The sequence below is a fragment of the Pan troglodytes genome, chromosome 21, assembly GCF_028858775.2.
Source record: "Pan troglodytes isolate AG18354 chromosome 21, NHGRI_mPanTro3-v2.0_pri, whole genome shotgun sequence".
In the NCBI taxonomy this organism is placed as follows: Eukaryota; Metazoa; Chordata; class Mammalia; order Primates; family Hominidae; genus Pan; species Pan troglodytes.
This window is the reverse complement of record NC_072419.2, coordinates 55,537,126-55,549,336: the sequence shown is the minus strand read 5'-3', so window position 1 is coordinate 55,549,336 and position 12,211 is coordinate 55,537,126. Positions and strand designations below refer to the sequence as shown.

At 43.4% G+C, this 12,211-nt stretch overlaps 1 protein-coding gene across 6 annotated transcripts in view; it reads left to right on the top strand.

The window, feature by feature from the left end:
• The window catches only part of ZNFX1 (zinc finger NFX1-type containing 1), a 32,297-nt gene that overhangs the window by 5,251 nt on the left and 14,835 nt on the right, over positions 1-12,211 (top strand). For all 6 annotated transcript variants that reach the window (XM_016938110.4, XM_016938113.3, XM_003317007.5 and 3 more), the window contains 4 exons: positions 1,161-2,969; positions 6,647-6,778; positions 8,042-8,190; positions 9,423-9,572. In XM_016938110.4, the coding sequence (XP_016793599.2) occupies positions 1,161-2,969; positions 6,647-6,778; positions 8,042-8,190; positions 9,423-9,572 (2,240 nt within the window). The remainder of the gene's footprint in view (positions 1-1,160; positions 2,970-6,646; positions 6,779-8,041; positions 8,191-9,422; positions 9,573-12,211) is intronic.

Here is a 12,211-nt window from a genome sequence, read left to right as displayed (position 1 = left end):
GTGAAAAAAACTGGACTTTGGGTATGTTAGGCTTCCTGTATAAGGGTTGGTAATTGGTAAGTACTATGAGGGTGAAGTTCATGCTACAGAAAGGAGGAAAACTTGAGTTTCATTTTTCAGTTTCTTTCATAGTCTGTTAGCTCAAAAACATCTTGGTAAGGAAACCCCACCTTTCTCTTTCCCATTCAAACTGCATTTGCTGATGCTGGACAGCATTCAGGTAGTACTTCCCTTTGTAATATTATTTCACTTGATGTCTCTGTTGGCTGTGATAATTGTTTAGTGGTAGAACCAGTGGCCCCCTTAGAATCAATAGGATATTCCCAATTACTGCTATTAGTAATAACTAACATTTATTGAGAGTTTTTAATGTGTCCAGTACTATACTAAGCACTTTATAAACATTTAATCTTTATAAAATCCCCACCAGGCACGGTGGCTTACGCCTGTAATCCCAGCACTTCCAGCACTTTGGGAGGCTGAGGCGGGTGGATCACAATGTCAGGAGTTCAAGACCAGCCTGGCCAAGATGGTGAAACCCCATCTCTACTAAAAATATAAAAATTAGCCAGGCGCGGTGGCAGGTGTGTGTAATCCCAGCTGCTCGGGAGCCGAGGCAGGAGAATCACTTGAACCTAGGAGGCAGAGGTTGCAGTGAGCTGAGATCGCACCACTGCACTCCAGCCTGGGAGACAGAGCAAGACTCCGTCTCAAAAAAAAAAAAAAAAAAGCAGAAACTGAGACTTAGAGAAATTATACAACTTGGCCAAGGTTATATAGTAAGGCAGTGGCCAGGCCAATGTTTGAACCAAGTCAGTTTGGCCTTTAAACTCATGTTCTGACTGTTATTTGGTACTGGCATGAGATTAGAAGCAATGAGACATACTGTATGTATTTATTCTCTAACACACATCAGGTACTCAATAACTGTTTATTCCTTTTCCCTTTTGCATCCTTTGGAAAAATAATATTTTCCTAACCTCTACAGCAACAGTAATTATCTTTCATTTATCATATGACTTGGTAGAAATCGTTTTTCTTACCGTATAAAACCTGAGCTCTTTAGTTATTTTGGAAAATGAAAGCACGTTCATTGTTGTTCTGTTGGGTTTCCAACAGAACTTGGTTCTTGTGGTTACTCAATATTTCATTGTGTTTAGGCCCTGTGGATGGAGAGTTACCACCAAGAGCTAGAAATCAGGCCAGTAACCCACCAGCCAATGCTCTCCGAGGAGGAGCCAGCCACCCTGGAAGGCATCCTAGGGCCAACAAACATCCTGCTGCTTACTGGCAGAGGGAAGAGAGATTTAGGGCCATGGGCAGGAACCCACATCAAGGAAGGAGGAACCAGGAGGGGCATGCCAGCGACGAAGCTAGAGACCAAAGACATGATCAGGAGAATGACACCAGGTGGAGAAATGGCAACCAGGACTGTAGGAACCGCAGACCACCATGGTCCAATGACAACTTCCAGCAGTGGCGGACTCCCCACCAGAAGCCTACAGAACAGCCACAGCAGGCGAAGAAACTGGGCTACAAGTTCTTAGAAAGTCTTCTGCAGAAAGACCCTTCTGAGGTGGTCATCACGCTTGCCACAAGTTTAGGGCTGAAAGAGCTCCTTTCTCATTCTTCCATGAAATCTAACTTCCTTGAGCTCATCTGTCAGGTTCTTCGGAAGGCTTGTAGCTCCAAAATGGATCGCCAGAGTGTTCTCCATGTACTGGGCACATTGAAAAACTCCAAATTTCTCAAAGTCTGCCTGCCTGCTTATGTGGTAGGGATGATCACTGAACCCATCCCTGACATCCGAAACCAGTATCCAGAGCACATAAGCAACATCATCTCCCTCCTCCAGGACCTTGTAAGTGTCTTCCCTGCCAGCTCTGTGCAGGAAACTTCCATGCTGGTTTCCCTCCTGCCAACCTCTCTTAATGCTCTGAGAGCCTCTGGTGTTGACATAGAAGAGGAAACGGAGAAGAACCTGGAAAAGGTACAGACTATCATTGAACATCTGCAGGAAAAGAGGCGAGAGGGCACTTTGAGAGTGGATACCTACACTCTAGTGCAGCCTGAGGCAGAAGACCATGTTGAGAGCTACCGAACCATGCCCATTTACCCTACCTACAATGAAGTGCACTTGGATGAGAGGCCCTTCCTTCGCCCCAATATCATTTCTGGAAAATACGACAGCACTGCTGTCTATCTGGATACCCATTTCCGGCTCCTGCGAGAAGATTTCGTCAGACCTTTACGGGAAGGTATTTTGGAACTTCTCCAAAGCTTTGAAGACCAGGGCCTGAGGAAGAGAAAGTTTGATGACATCCGAATCTACTTTGACACCAGGATTATCACCCCCATGTGTTCATCATCAGGCATAGTCTACAAGGTGCAGTTTGACACAAAACCACTGAAGTTTGTTCGCTGGCAGAATTCCAAACGATTGCTCTATGGGTCTTTGGTATGCATGTCCAAGGACAACTTCGAGACATTTCTTTTTGCCACCGTATCTAACAGGGAGCAGGAAGATCTCTGCCGAGGAATTGTCCAGCTCTGCTTCAATGAGCAAAGCCAACAGCTGCTAGCAGAGGTCCAGCCCTCTGACTCTTTCCTCATGGTAGAGACAACTGCATACTTTGAGGCCTACAGGCACGTCCTGGAAGGACTCCAGGAGGTCCAGGAAGAAGATGTCCCCTTCCAGAGGAATATCGTGGAGTGTAACTCTCATGTGAAGGAGCCAAGGTACTTGCTAATGGGGGGCAGATATGACTTTACCCCCTTAATAGAGAATCCCTCAGCCACTGGGGAATTTCTAAGAAATGTCGAGGGTTTGAGACATCCCAGAATTAATGTCTTAGATCCTGGCCAGTGGCCCTCAAAAGAAGCCCTGAAGCTGGATGACTCCCAGATGGAAGCCTTGCAGTTTGCTCTCACAAGGGAACTGGCTATTATTCAAGGACCTCCTGGAACAGGTAAGACAAAATTTTTTAGAGTACATAAGATCTGCTTTGTAAGATAAGCAAGGGACGGAGCCTTGACTCTAGGTTTCTAGAATGTCTTCTTATTTACTTATTTTATTTTCCAACTTTTATTTTAGGTTTAGGGGTACATGTGCAGGTTTGTTACATGTGTAAATTGCATGTTGCAGAGGTTTGGTGTACAGATTATTTTGTCATCCAGGTAATGAGCATAGTACCTGATAGGTAAGTTTTTTGTTGTCGTCGTTGTTTTTGGAGACAGAGTCTTACTCTGTCACCCAGGCTGGAGTGCAGTGGCACGATTCCGGCTCACTGCAACCTCTGCCTCCTGGGTTCAAGCAATTCTCCTGCCTCAGCCTCCCAAGTAGCTGGGATTACAGGCATGCACCACCGCACCCAGCTAATTTTGTATTTTTAGTAGAGACAGGGTTTCACCATGTTAGACAGGCTGATCTCGAACTCCCGACCTCAGGTGATCCACCTGCCTTGGCCTCCCAAAGTGCTGGGATTACAGGTGTGAGCCGCTGCACTCAGCCCTTGATAGGTAGTTTTTAGATCCTCACCCTCCTCCCACTCTATCCTGAAGTAGGCCCTGGTGTCTGTTCCCTTCTTTGTGTCCATGTGTATTCAATGTTTAGCTCCCATTTATGAGTGAGAACATGTGATATTTAATTTTCTGTTCCTGCATTAATTTGCTTTGGATAATGGCCTCCAACTCCATCCACTTTGCTGCAAAGGACATGATTTTCTTCTTTTTCATAGCTGCATAGTATTCCATGGTGTATATATGCCACATTTTCTTTATTCAGTCCACCATTGTTGGGCATCTAGGTTGAGTCCATATCTTTGCTATTGTGAATAGTGCTACAATGAACATGCATGTGCATGTGTCTTTATGGGAGAATGATTTATATTCCTTCCCATTATATACCCAATAATGGGACTGCTAGGTCAAATGGCATTTCTGTTTTAAGCTGTTTGAGAAATCTCCAAACTACTTTCCACAGTGGCTGAACTAATGTACATTCCCACCAGCAGTGTATAAACTTTCCCTTTGCTCTGCAACCTCACCAGCATCTGTTATTTTTTGACTTTTTTTTTGACTGTTTATTAATAGCCATTCTGACTAGTGTGAGATGGAATCTCATTGTGGTTTTGATTTGCATTTCTCTAATGATTGGTGATGTTGATGTTGAGCATTTTTTTCCTCTGCTTGTTGGCCATGTGTATGTCTTCTTTTGAGAAGTGTCTGTTCATGTCCTTTGCTCATTTTTTAATGGGGTTGTTTAATTGCAGATATTAGACCTTAGATGGATACAGAGTTTGCAAATATTTTGTCTCATTTTGTAGGTTGTCTGTTTATTCTGTTGATAGTTTCTTTTGCTGTGCAGAAGCTCTTTAGTTTAATTAGGTACCACTTGTCAATTTTTGGTTTTGTTGCAATAGAATGTTTAGTTAATACCATTCCTCCCGAAATGGGCATAAAATTTGTTTATAAAGTAGCTGCTCATAGGGATTTTCCAATAGGAACCCATTGTCATGCACAGTAATAGATAACAAGATTGCTAGAGGTAAAATGTAGTGAGATGTGTGATTTCTGCTTTATATAATTGGTTCAATTTTATATTATTTTAAATTAAATAGTATCAAATATATAATAGCACTATGTGTGAAGCAACATTTTACTTACTTTACATACCTTAACTAATTGCATCCTCACAACCTTGTGAAATAGAAGCCATTACTAAAACCATTATACAGTTGGTCAGGCACGGTGGCTCACACCTGTAATCCCAGCACTTTGGGAGGCTGAGGCGGGTGGATCACAAGGTCAGGAGATCGAGACCATCCTGGCTAACACGACGAAACCCTGTCTCTACTAAAAAATATAAAAAAATTAGCCAGGCATGGTGGAAGGCGCCTGTAGTCCCAGCTACTCAGGAGGCTGAGGCAGGAGAATGGCGTGAACCCAGGAGGCGGAGCTTGCAGTGAGCTGAGATCGCTCCACTGCACTCCAGCCTGGGCAACAGAGCAAGACTCCACCTCAAAAAAAAAAAAAAAACCGTTGTACAGATGAAGAAAGCTAAGGCAAAGAAGGGTTAAATAACCTCTTAAGAGGTGGGAAGTATGTACTGAAGCTCACACAAATGTTAAGTGACAAGTTTAGGAATTGAATTCAGGCAGTCTAGCTGTAGAATCCTGGCTCCTATCTGCCACATTGTACTTGTCGTGGAACTATACCTTCCTATACCTTTCTCCTCATGTGCCACTCTCTAATTCTACTCTGGGGTCATAACGATTATTAGAAGTGGGAATTTACATTAACAGTTAAAATAGCTACTGCTAAATTACTCTCCGAAAGGAAGTACCAAAAGAAAACAAAACCCCAAACAGGAAGAAGTCTTTAAAAAACACCAATGAAGTAATGGCAACTCATGATTTAAAAAAAAAAAAAAAAAAACTTTATGTAACAAAGCTGGACGTCTTGACGAGTACCTGTAGTACCAAGTACTTGGGAGACTGAGATGGGAGGATCCCTTGAAAACAGGTGTTCAGGCTGCAGTACACATAGCCCCTGCACTCCAGTCTGAACAACATAGGGCCTTAAAAAAGAAGGAAGAAATTGTTACTTATCCTGCTGTAGTGAAATCTTTGATTATCTTATATCACTCCCTCCCTCAACTTTGAGATTTTTGAGGACAGTGTTTACCTTACCAGCCTGACACAATGTAAGAATTTAGCAGGCCAGGCATGGTGGCTCACGCCTGTAATCCCAGCACTTTGGGAGGCCAAGGCGGACAGATCACAAGGGTCAAGAGATCAAGACCATCCTGCCCAACATGGTGAAACCCCATCTATACTAAAAATACAAAAATTAGCTGGGCATGGTGGCGTGCGCCTGTGGTCCCAGCTACTTGGGAGGCTGAGGCAGGAGAATCGCTTGAACCCGGGAGGCAGAGGTTGCGGTGAGCCAAGATCACACCATTGCATTCCAGCCTGGGCAACAAGAGCGAAACTCCATCTCAAACAAAAAGAGAGAATTTAGCAGTTTTTAGCCTAATTAATTAATTAATGGCCATTTACTAATGAGCCTATAACTCTTATTCCAATGTTGATTTCTACAAGTTTTCCCCTCCCATCACAAAAGTAAATCTACCATGTATATAAAAAGTATTTCTAATTTGCCACAAGATTGGAAACAATATATACGGCATCAATAGAAAACTGGCTAAAAAATACCTTAACAGCTGTAAAAAGGAAAGGGGGGTGGGGGGGATGGGATTCTCCTATGTATTGATAGAGAATGACCTTCAAGATACATTAAGTGAAAAAAAATCAAGATGTAGAATGGTAAAAATAGTCTGTTACTATTCATATTTTAAGGAGAAAAGGGGAAGTCTAGAAAAAGAATACACATTTGTATTGTTTGTATATGCATGGATATACTGTCTCTGTAAAGTTACAAAAGAAACTGGTAACATTGGTTGCTTCCACCCAGAGAACTGGGTGACAGAGTGCAAGAGGGACTTTTCACAATATACCGTGTATGCTTCTTAGATTTTAAACTATCTTAATGTATTATATTAAATTTAAAAAAAGATTTTGCTCTGAGTAATTACTTTACTTAGAAAATGTCTAAATTGTTAAATTCCTTTTTCCTTATTTTCTAGGCAAAACCTATGTGGGTCTAAAAATTGTTCAGGCCCTCCTAACCAACGAGTCTGTTTGGCAAATTAGCCTCCAGAAGTTCCCCATCTTGGTTGTGTGTTATACTAATCATGCTTTGGACCAGTTTCTGGAAGGTAATACTTATAGGCAAATTTGTTCTCTATCAAGATGTTGATGATTGAACCATCAGCAACTTCAGTAGCTTTCTATTGCTCTTCAGAGTCAACAGTCCTTATCATTACTTACATGGCCGTTTGTGATCTGTCCCAGCTGGACTGTGAACCACAGCTCCTACTTCTTAACCTTGTTCTCCCTAACTCCAGCAACACTGGTTATCTTCAGTTCCTTGAAAGCCTCTACGTCCTCCATTGGCCCATGCCATCCTCTGGCCTGGAATAGTTTTTTCCCTCTCCATCTTGAGCTTATTCAACCTGGCCCTACTCAACCTGGCCCTACTCATTCTTCTGGTCCCACTTTAAATCTCTCTTCTCAGGTGGACTTTTTCTATAGCCCCAAAGTGAAGTCTCTTTTGCATTTTTTATTTTTTTATAATCTATTTTATGTATCGCTACCCTAGATGAGGATTGGTCCTTTTCTTGCTGTATTCACATATCCTGGCACGTATTAGGCACTCAAAAAATACTAAATAACATTAATGGATGAATAAATATATGCTTTTCCTTTATTTTTATTCTTCTATACCTCCCTTTCACCTAGATAAATCTTTATTCTTAGAGTCTGAGTTTAAATATTAGATTCTTAAAAATAGATCCCTACCCCACCCAGACTAGGTAATGTCCCCTGCTACCAGTACTCACTACATTTATTGCTGCCATATTAATTATTTAATGAGTAACTTCCTGCCAGAGACAAAGAAATAACAAATCAGAAACTGGGCCTATGTTTCTACTGCTATGTCTTCAGAACTTGGCACATGCCTAAAACATATGAGCAATCAGTAAATCTGCAGAGTGAAAAATATGTAACATATCCTGGGTGCTTGCTTTGTGCTGGGCCCTAGCTAGGAGCTTTAAAGATTTTCTTTCATTTATCCAGACTGTAGCCCTATATGGGAGATATTGCCATCTCTAAATCACAGACAGAGAAACTGAGACTCAAGTCACTTGCCCCAGGTTACACAGCAATAAGTGGTAGAGCTAAGAGTTGGATTTCTAGTTGTCTGATTCCAGAACCTGTACTCTTTAAGTGCTACACTTTACTGCTCTGCAGGTCACATCTTCTCGGGGACCTTCTCACTCATTAATGGGGTAAATTTCCTTTAAGCACAAGTTTATTCTCTAAGGGACCAGACTAGATCCCAAATACACACAGCTCTCACCTGAGAGAACCTAGCATAAGCTCCTCTCAACCCTGCCATGCTCCACTTTGTTCCACAGGCATCTACAATTGTCAGAAGACCAGCATTGTGCGGGTGGGTGGAAGGAGCAACAGTGAAATCCTGAAGCAGTTCACCCTAAGGGAGCTGAGGAACAAGCGGGAATTCCGCCGCAACCTCCCCATGCACCTCCGAAGGGCCTACATGAGTGTAAGTCCCAGCTCTGAAATATCTGGGGTAGTTCAAGAGGGACCTAAACAAGATAGCAGTGGCTTTCTGGGTAGGCAGCCCAGGGTAGATTTGGAGGCTCCTCAAAGCTCTGGAGGACCCAGGTTCCTTTCAGCATTCTATTCTGCCAATCCCTTGGTATGACCTTTGCCTTCACAATCCAAGATGGAGAAAAGACAAGGAAACACTGCCCATCCCCACCCTACCTTAACGCTCCTTCCCCCATACCACCCACAGCACCTCTGTGTACAGCCAACTGACCAGGGAAATGTCATCTTTTAGCTGGGCAGCAATGTGCCCAGTCAAAAATCTGAGTTCTTATTACTAAGGAAAAGAGAGAGAACAGATATTGTGAGCCTTGAAGTCTCTCCCACAGTATTCTTGGCCTGTTTGTTTTTCTGTTGTGTAGGTTGAGCATCTCAAATTGGAAAATCCAAATCCAAAACTTTCTGAGTGCCAACATTATTTCTTTTTTTGAGACAGGGTCTTGCTCAGTCACCCAGGCTGGAGTGCAGTGGCACAATCTCGGCTCACTGCAACCTCCACCTCCTAGGTTCAAGCGATTCTCTTGCCTCAGCCTCCTGAGTAGCTGGGATTACAGGTGCCCGCCATCACACCTGGCTAATTTTTGTATTTTTAGTAGACACAAGATTTCACCATGTTGGCCAGGCTGGTCTCGATCTCTTGACCTCATGGTCCACCCGCCTCGGCCTCCCAAAGTGCTGGGATTACAGGCGTGAGCCACCGCGCCCGGCCCAACATTATTTCACGTTTTGGATTTCCAGATTTGCGATGCTCAACCAGTAAGTATAAACGCAAATATTCCAAAATCTGAAACACTTCTAGTCCCAAGCATTTTGGATAAGGGATATTCAACCTGCCACCACGCCTGGCAAATTTTTGCATTTTTAGTAGAGACAGTGTTTCGCCATGTTGGCCAGGCTGGTCTTGAACTACAGACCTCAAGTGATCCACCTGCCTTGGCCTCCTAAAATGCTGGTATTACAGGCATGAGCCACCACACCCAACCGATACTAGTTCTTTGGTTTCAAGACCACAATAATGTGCCTTGGGAAATTGGTTTGTTGACCAGTCTGTTTATTTATTCTCCCTCCTTAATGTTCCTGTCTTAGCTTTGTTTTCCCTCAAGGTGAGGACTGAGTTTGGGGGATGATGATATTTCCTCATCATTTCTTTCCCTCTGTTCTTGGCAGATCATGACACAGATGAAGGAGTCAGAGCAAGAGCTTCATGAAGGAGCCAAGACCCTGGAGTGCACCATGCGTGGTGTCCTACGGGAACAGTACCTGCAGAAGTACATCTCACCCCAGCACTGGGAAAGTCTCATGAATGGACCAGTGCAGGTAGGGGTCATCCTGGGGGACACAAATATGTCTCTGGCCTCAGTACTTTGAGGTAGCCTCCAGGAGAAGCATCAGTCCAAAACTTTACCTGTTTGATAATCTGATGCTGCCACAATGTGTAAAGTTCCCTTTTGTGATGAGAGGCAGCTGAATATGCTGGTCAGGAACAAAACTCGAACCAGCCTGTTGGGTTTTAGTCTGGGCTTGGCTCTGGACAAGTTACTTAATTTTCTGTGGCTGTTTCCCCTTTTATAAAATGGGGATAATAATAAGCATTAAGTTGAACCATATGAAATTGCCAATATCTGTAATATTGATTTGCAAAAAAGGCAATTTCTTACAGATCTTTGTTCTTACAGGATTGTTATTTAGATGAGCAAGGTGATATTTGTAAACTTATTAATTTAGTAACTGTACTATAAGTGTTTGTTAAATGAAATGAAGAAAATCATAACCAGAGGCAAACTAGCACAGATAGAGAACTTGGGAGTTGATAGATATAGTCATGCAGACTGACTGTGTGACTTGGGTTCATGTGATCCTCAGCAATCAAACATGGATAATAATAATGCCTACCTTCAAAAGATACGGTAAGAAATAACTGAGACAGTCTCTGTAAAGTGGCGGGCTAGGAACCCCGTGAAATGGTAGCTTTGTTATCATTAGGTTGCTGATTTACAGGATTACAAACCAAAAGCTTACAGAGGTCATTCAGGTCTTACAAATAAGTGAAGCAATCTAGATTTGAAATATTAAGAAGCGGAGAGGACTGTGGCAAACTAGAACAGATGTGGTAGCAACCCAGCTCCAGCCATTTGTTGCCATTCAGTAATAAACAGTCATTGCTGCCATAGCTCCTGATTTTGTCAAAATAGGCTGGAAAATTTTTTTAATTCTTTTTTTTCTTCTTCTTTTTTTTTTTTTTTGAGACAGAGTTCTCACTCTCTCACCCCAGGCTGCAGTGCAATGGCACGATCTTGGCTTACTACAACCTCTGCCTCCCGGGTTCAAGCAATTCTCTTACCTTGGCCTCTTGAGTAGCTAGGATTACAGGCACCTGCCATCATGCCTGGCTAATTTTTGTAGAGACAGGGTTTCACCACATTGGCCAGGCTGGTCTTGAACTCCTGACCTCAGGTGACCCGCCCACCTCGGCTCTCCAAAGTGCTGGGATTATAGGCATGAGCCACCGTGCCCAGCCCTCTGATTTTTAAAATTCTGTACAAGTCATGTTAAATGTTCCAGTTGCCCAAGGAGATGCTAGTTCACAGCCTCTGAACTTTTTTTTTTTAACAATATAATGTTTATTTTTTAATTTTTTTTTAACTTTTAAGTTCAGGGGTACGTGTGCAGGTTTGTTACGTAGGTAAACTTGTGTCATGAGGCTGAGCGCGCAGTGGCTCACGCCTGTAATCCCAGCACTTTGGGAGGCCGAGGCAGGCGGATCACGAGGTCAGGAGATTGAGACCATCCTGGCTAATACGCTGAAACCCCGTCTCTACTAAAAAAATTAAAAAATTAGCCGGGCATGGTGGCGGGCGCCTGTAGTCCCAGCTACTCAGGAGGCTGAGGCAGGAGAATGGTGTGAACCCGGGAGGCAGAGCTTGCAGTGAGCCGAGATCGTGCCACTGCACTCCAGCCTGGGTGACAAAGCAAGACTCTGTCTCAAAAAAAAAAAAAACTTGTGTCATGGCGGTTTGTTGTACATCACCTAGATATTAAGCCTAGTACTCATCAGTTATTTTTCCTGCTCCTCTCCCTCCTCCCATCCTCCACCCTTCAATAGGCCCCAGTGTGTTGATCCCCTCTATGTGACCATGTGTTCTCATCATTTAACTTATAAGTGAGAACATGCAGTATTTGGTTTTCTGTTCTTGTGTTAGTTTGCTAAAGATAATGCCCTCAAACTCCATTCATGTCCTCGCAAAGGACATGATCTCATTCTTTTTTATGGCTGCATAGTATTCCATGGTATATATGTACCACGTTTTCTTTATCCAGTCCTTCATTGATGCGCATTTAGGTTGATTAGATGTCTTTGCTGTTGTGAATAGTACAGCCTATAAACTTTAAGGGAATTACTTTTGATTCTTTTTTCTTTTGAGATAGGGTCTTGAGCCCAGGCTGGAGGGCAGTGGCATAATCATAGCTCACTGCAGCCTCGGCCTCCTGGGCTCAAGCAGTCCTCCTACCTCAGCCTCCTGGGTAACTGGGATTATATGTGCATGCCATCACACCCAGCTTTTTTGAGACAGAATCTTGCTTTTGTCACCCAGGCCGGAGTGTAGTGGCACAATCTCCACTCACTGCAACCTCTGCCTCCCGGGTTCAAGCAGTTCTTCTGCCTCAACCTCCTGAGTAGCTGGGACTACAGGCATGCACCACTATGCCTGGCTAATTTTTGTATTTTTAATAAAGACAGGGTTTCACCATGTTGGCCAGGCTGGTCTCAAACTCGTGACCTCAGGTGATCCGCCTGCCTCAGCCTCCCAAAGTGTTGGGATTACAGGCGCAAGCCACCACACCCAGTCTTTTTTTTTTCTCTCTTTTTAAAGACATAGGGTCTCACCGTATTGCCCAGGCTGGTCTTGAATTTCTGGGCTCAGGCAGTCTTCCTGCCTTGGCCTTCCAAATTGCTG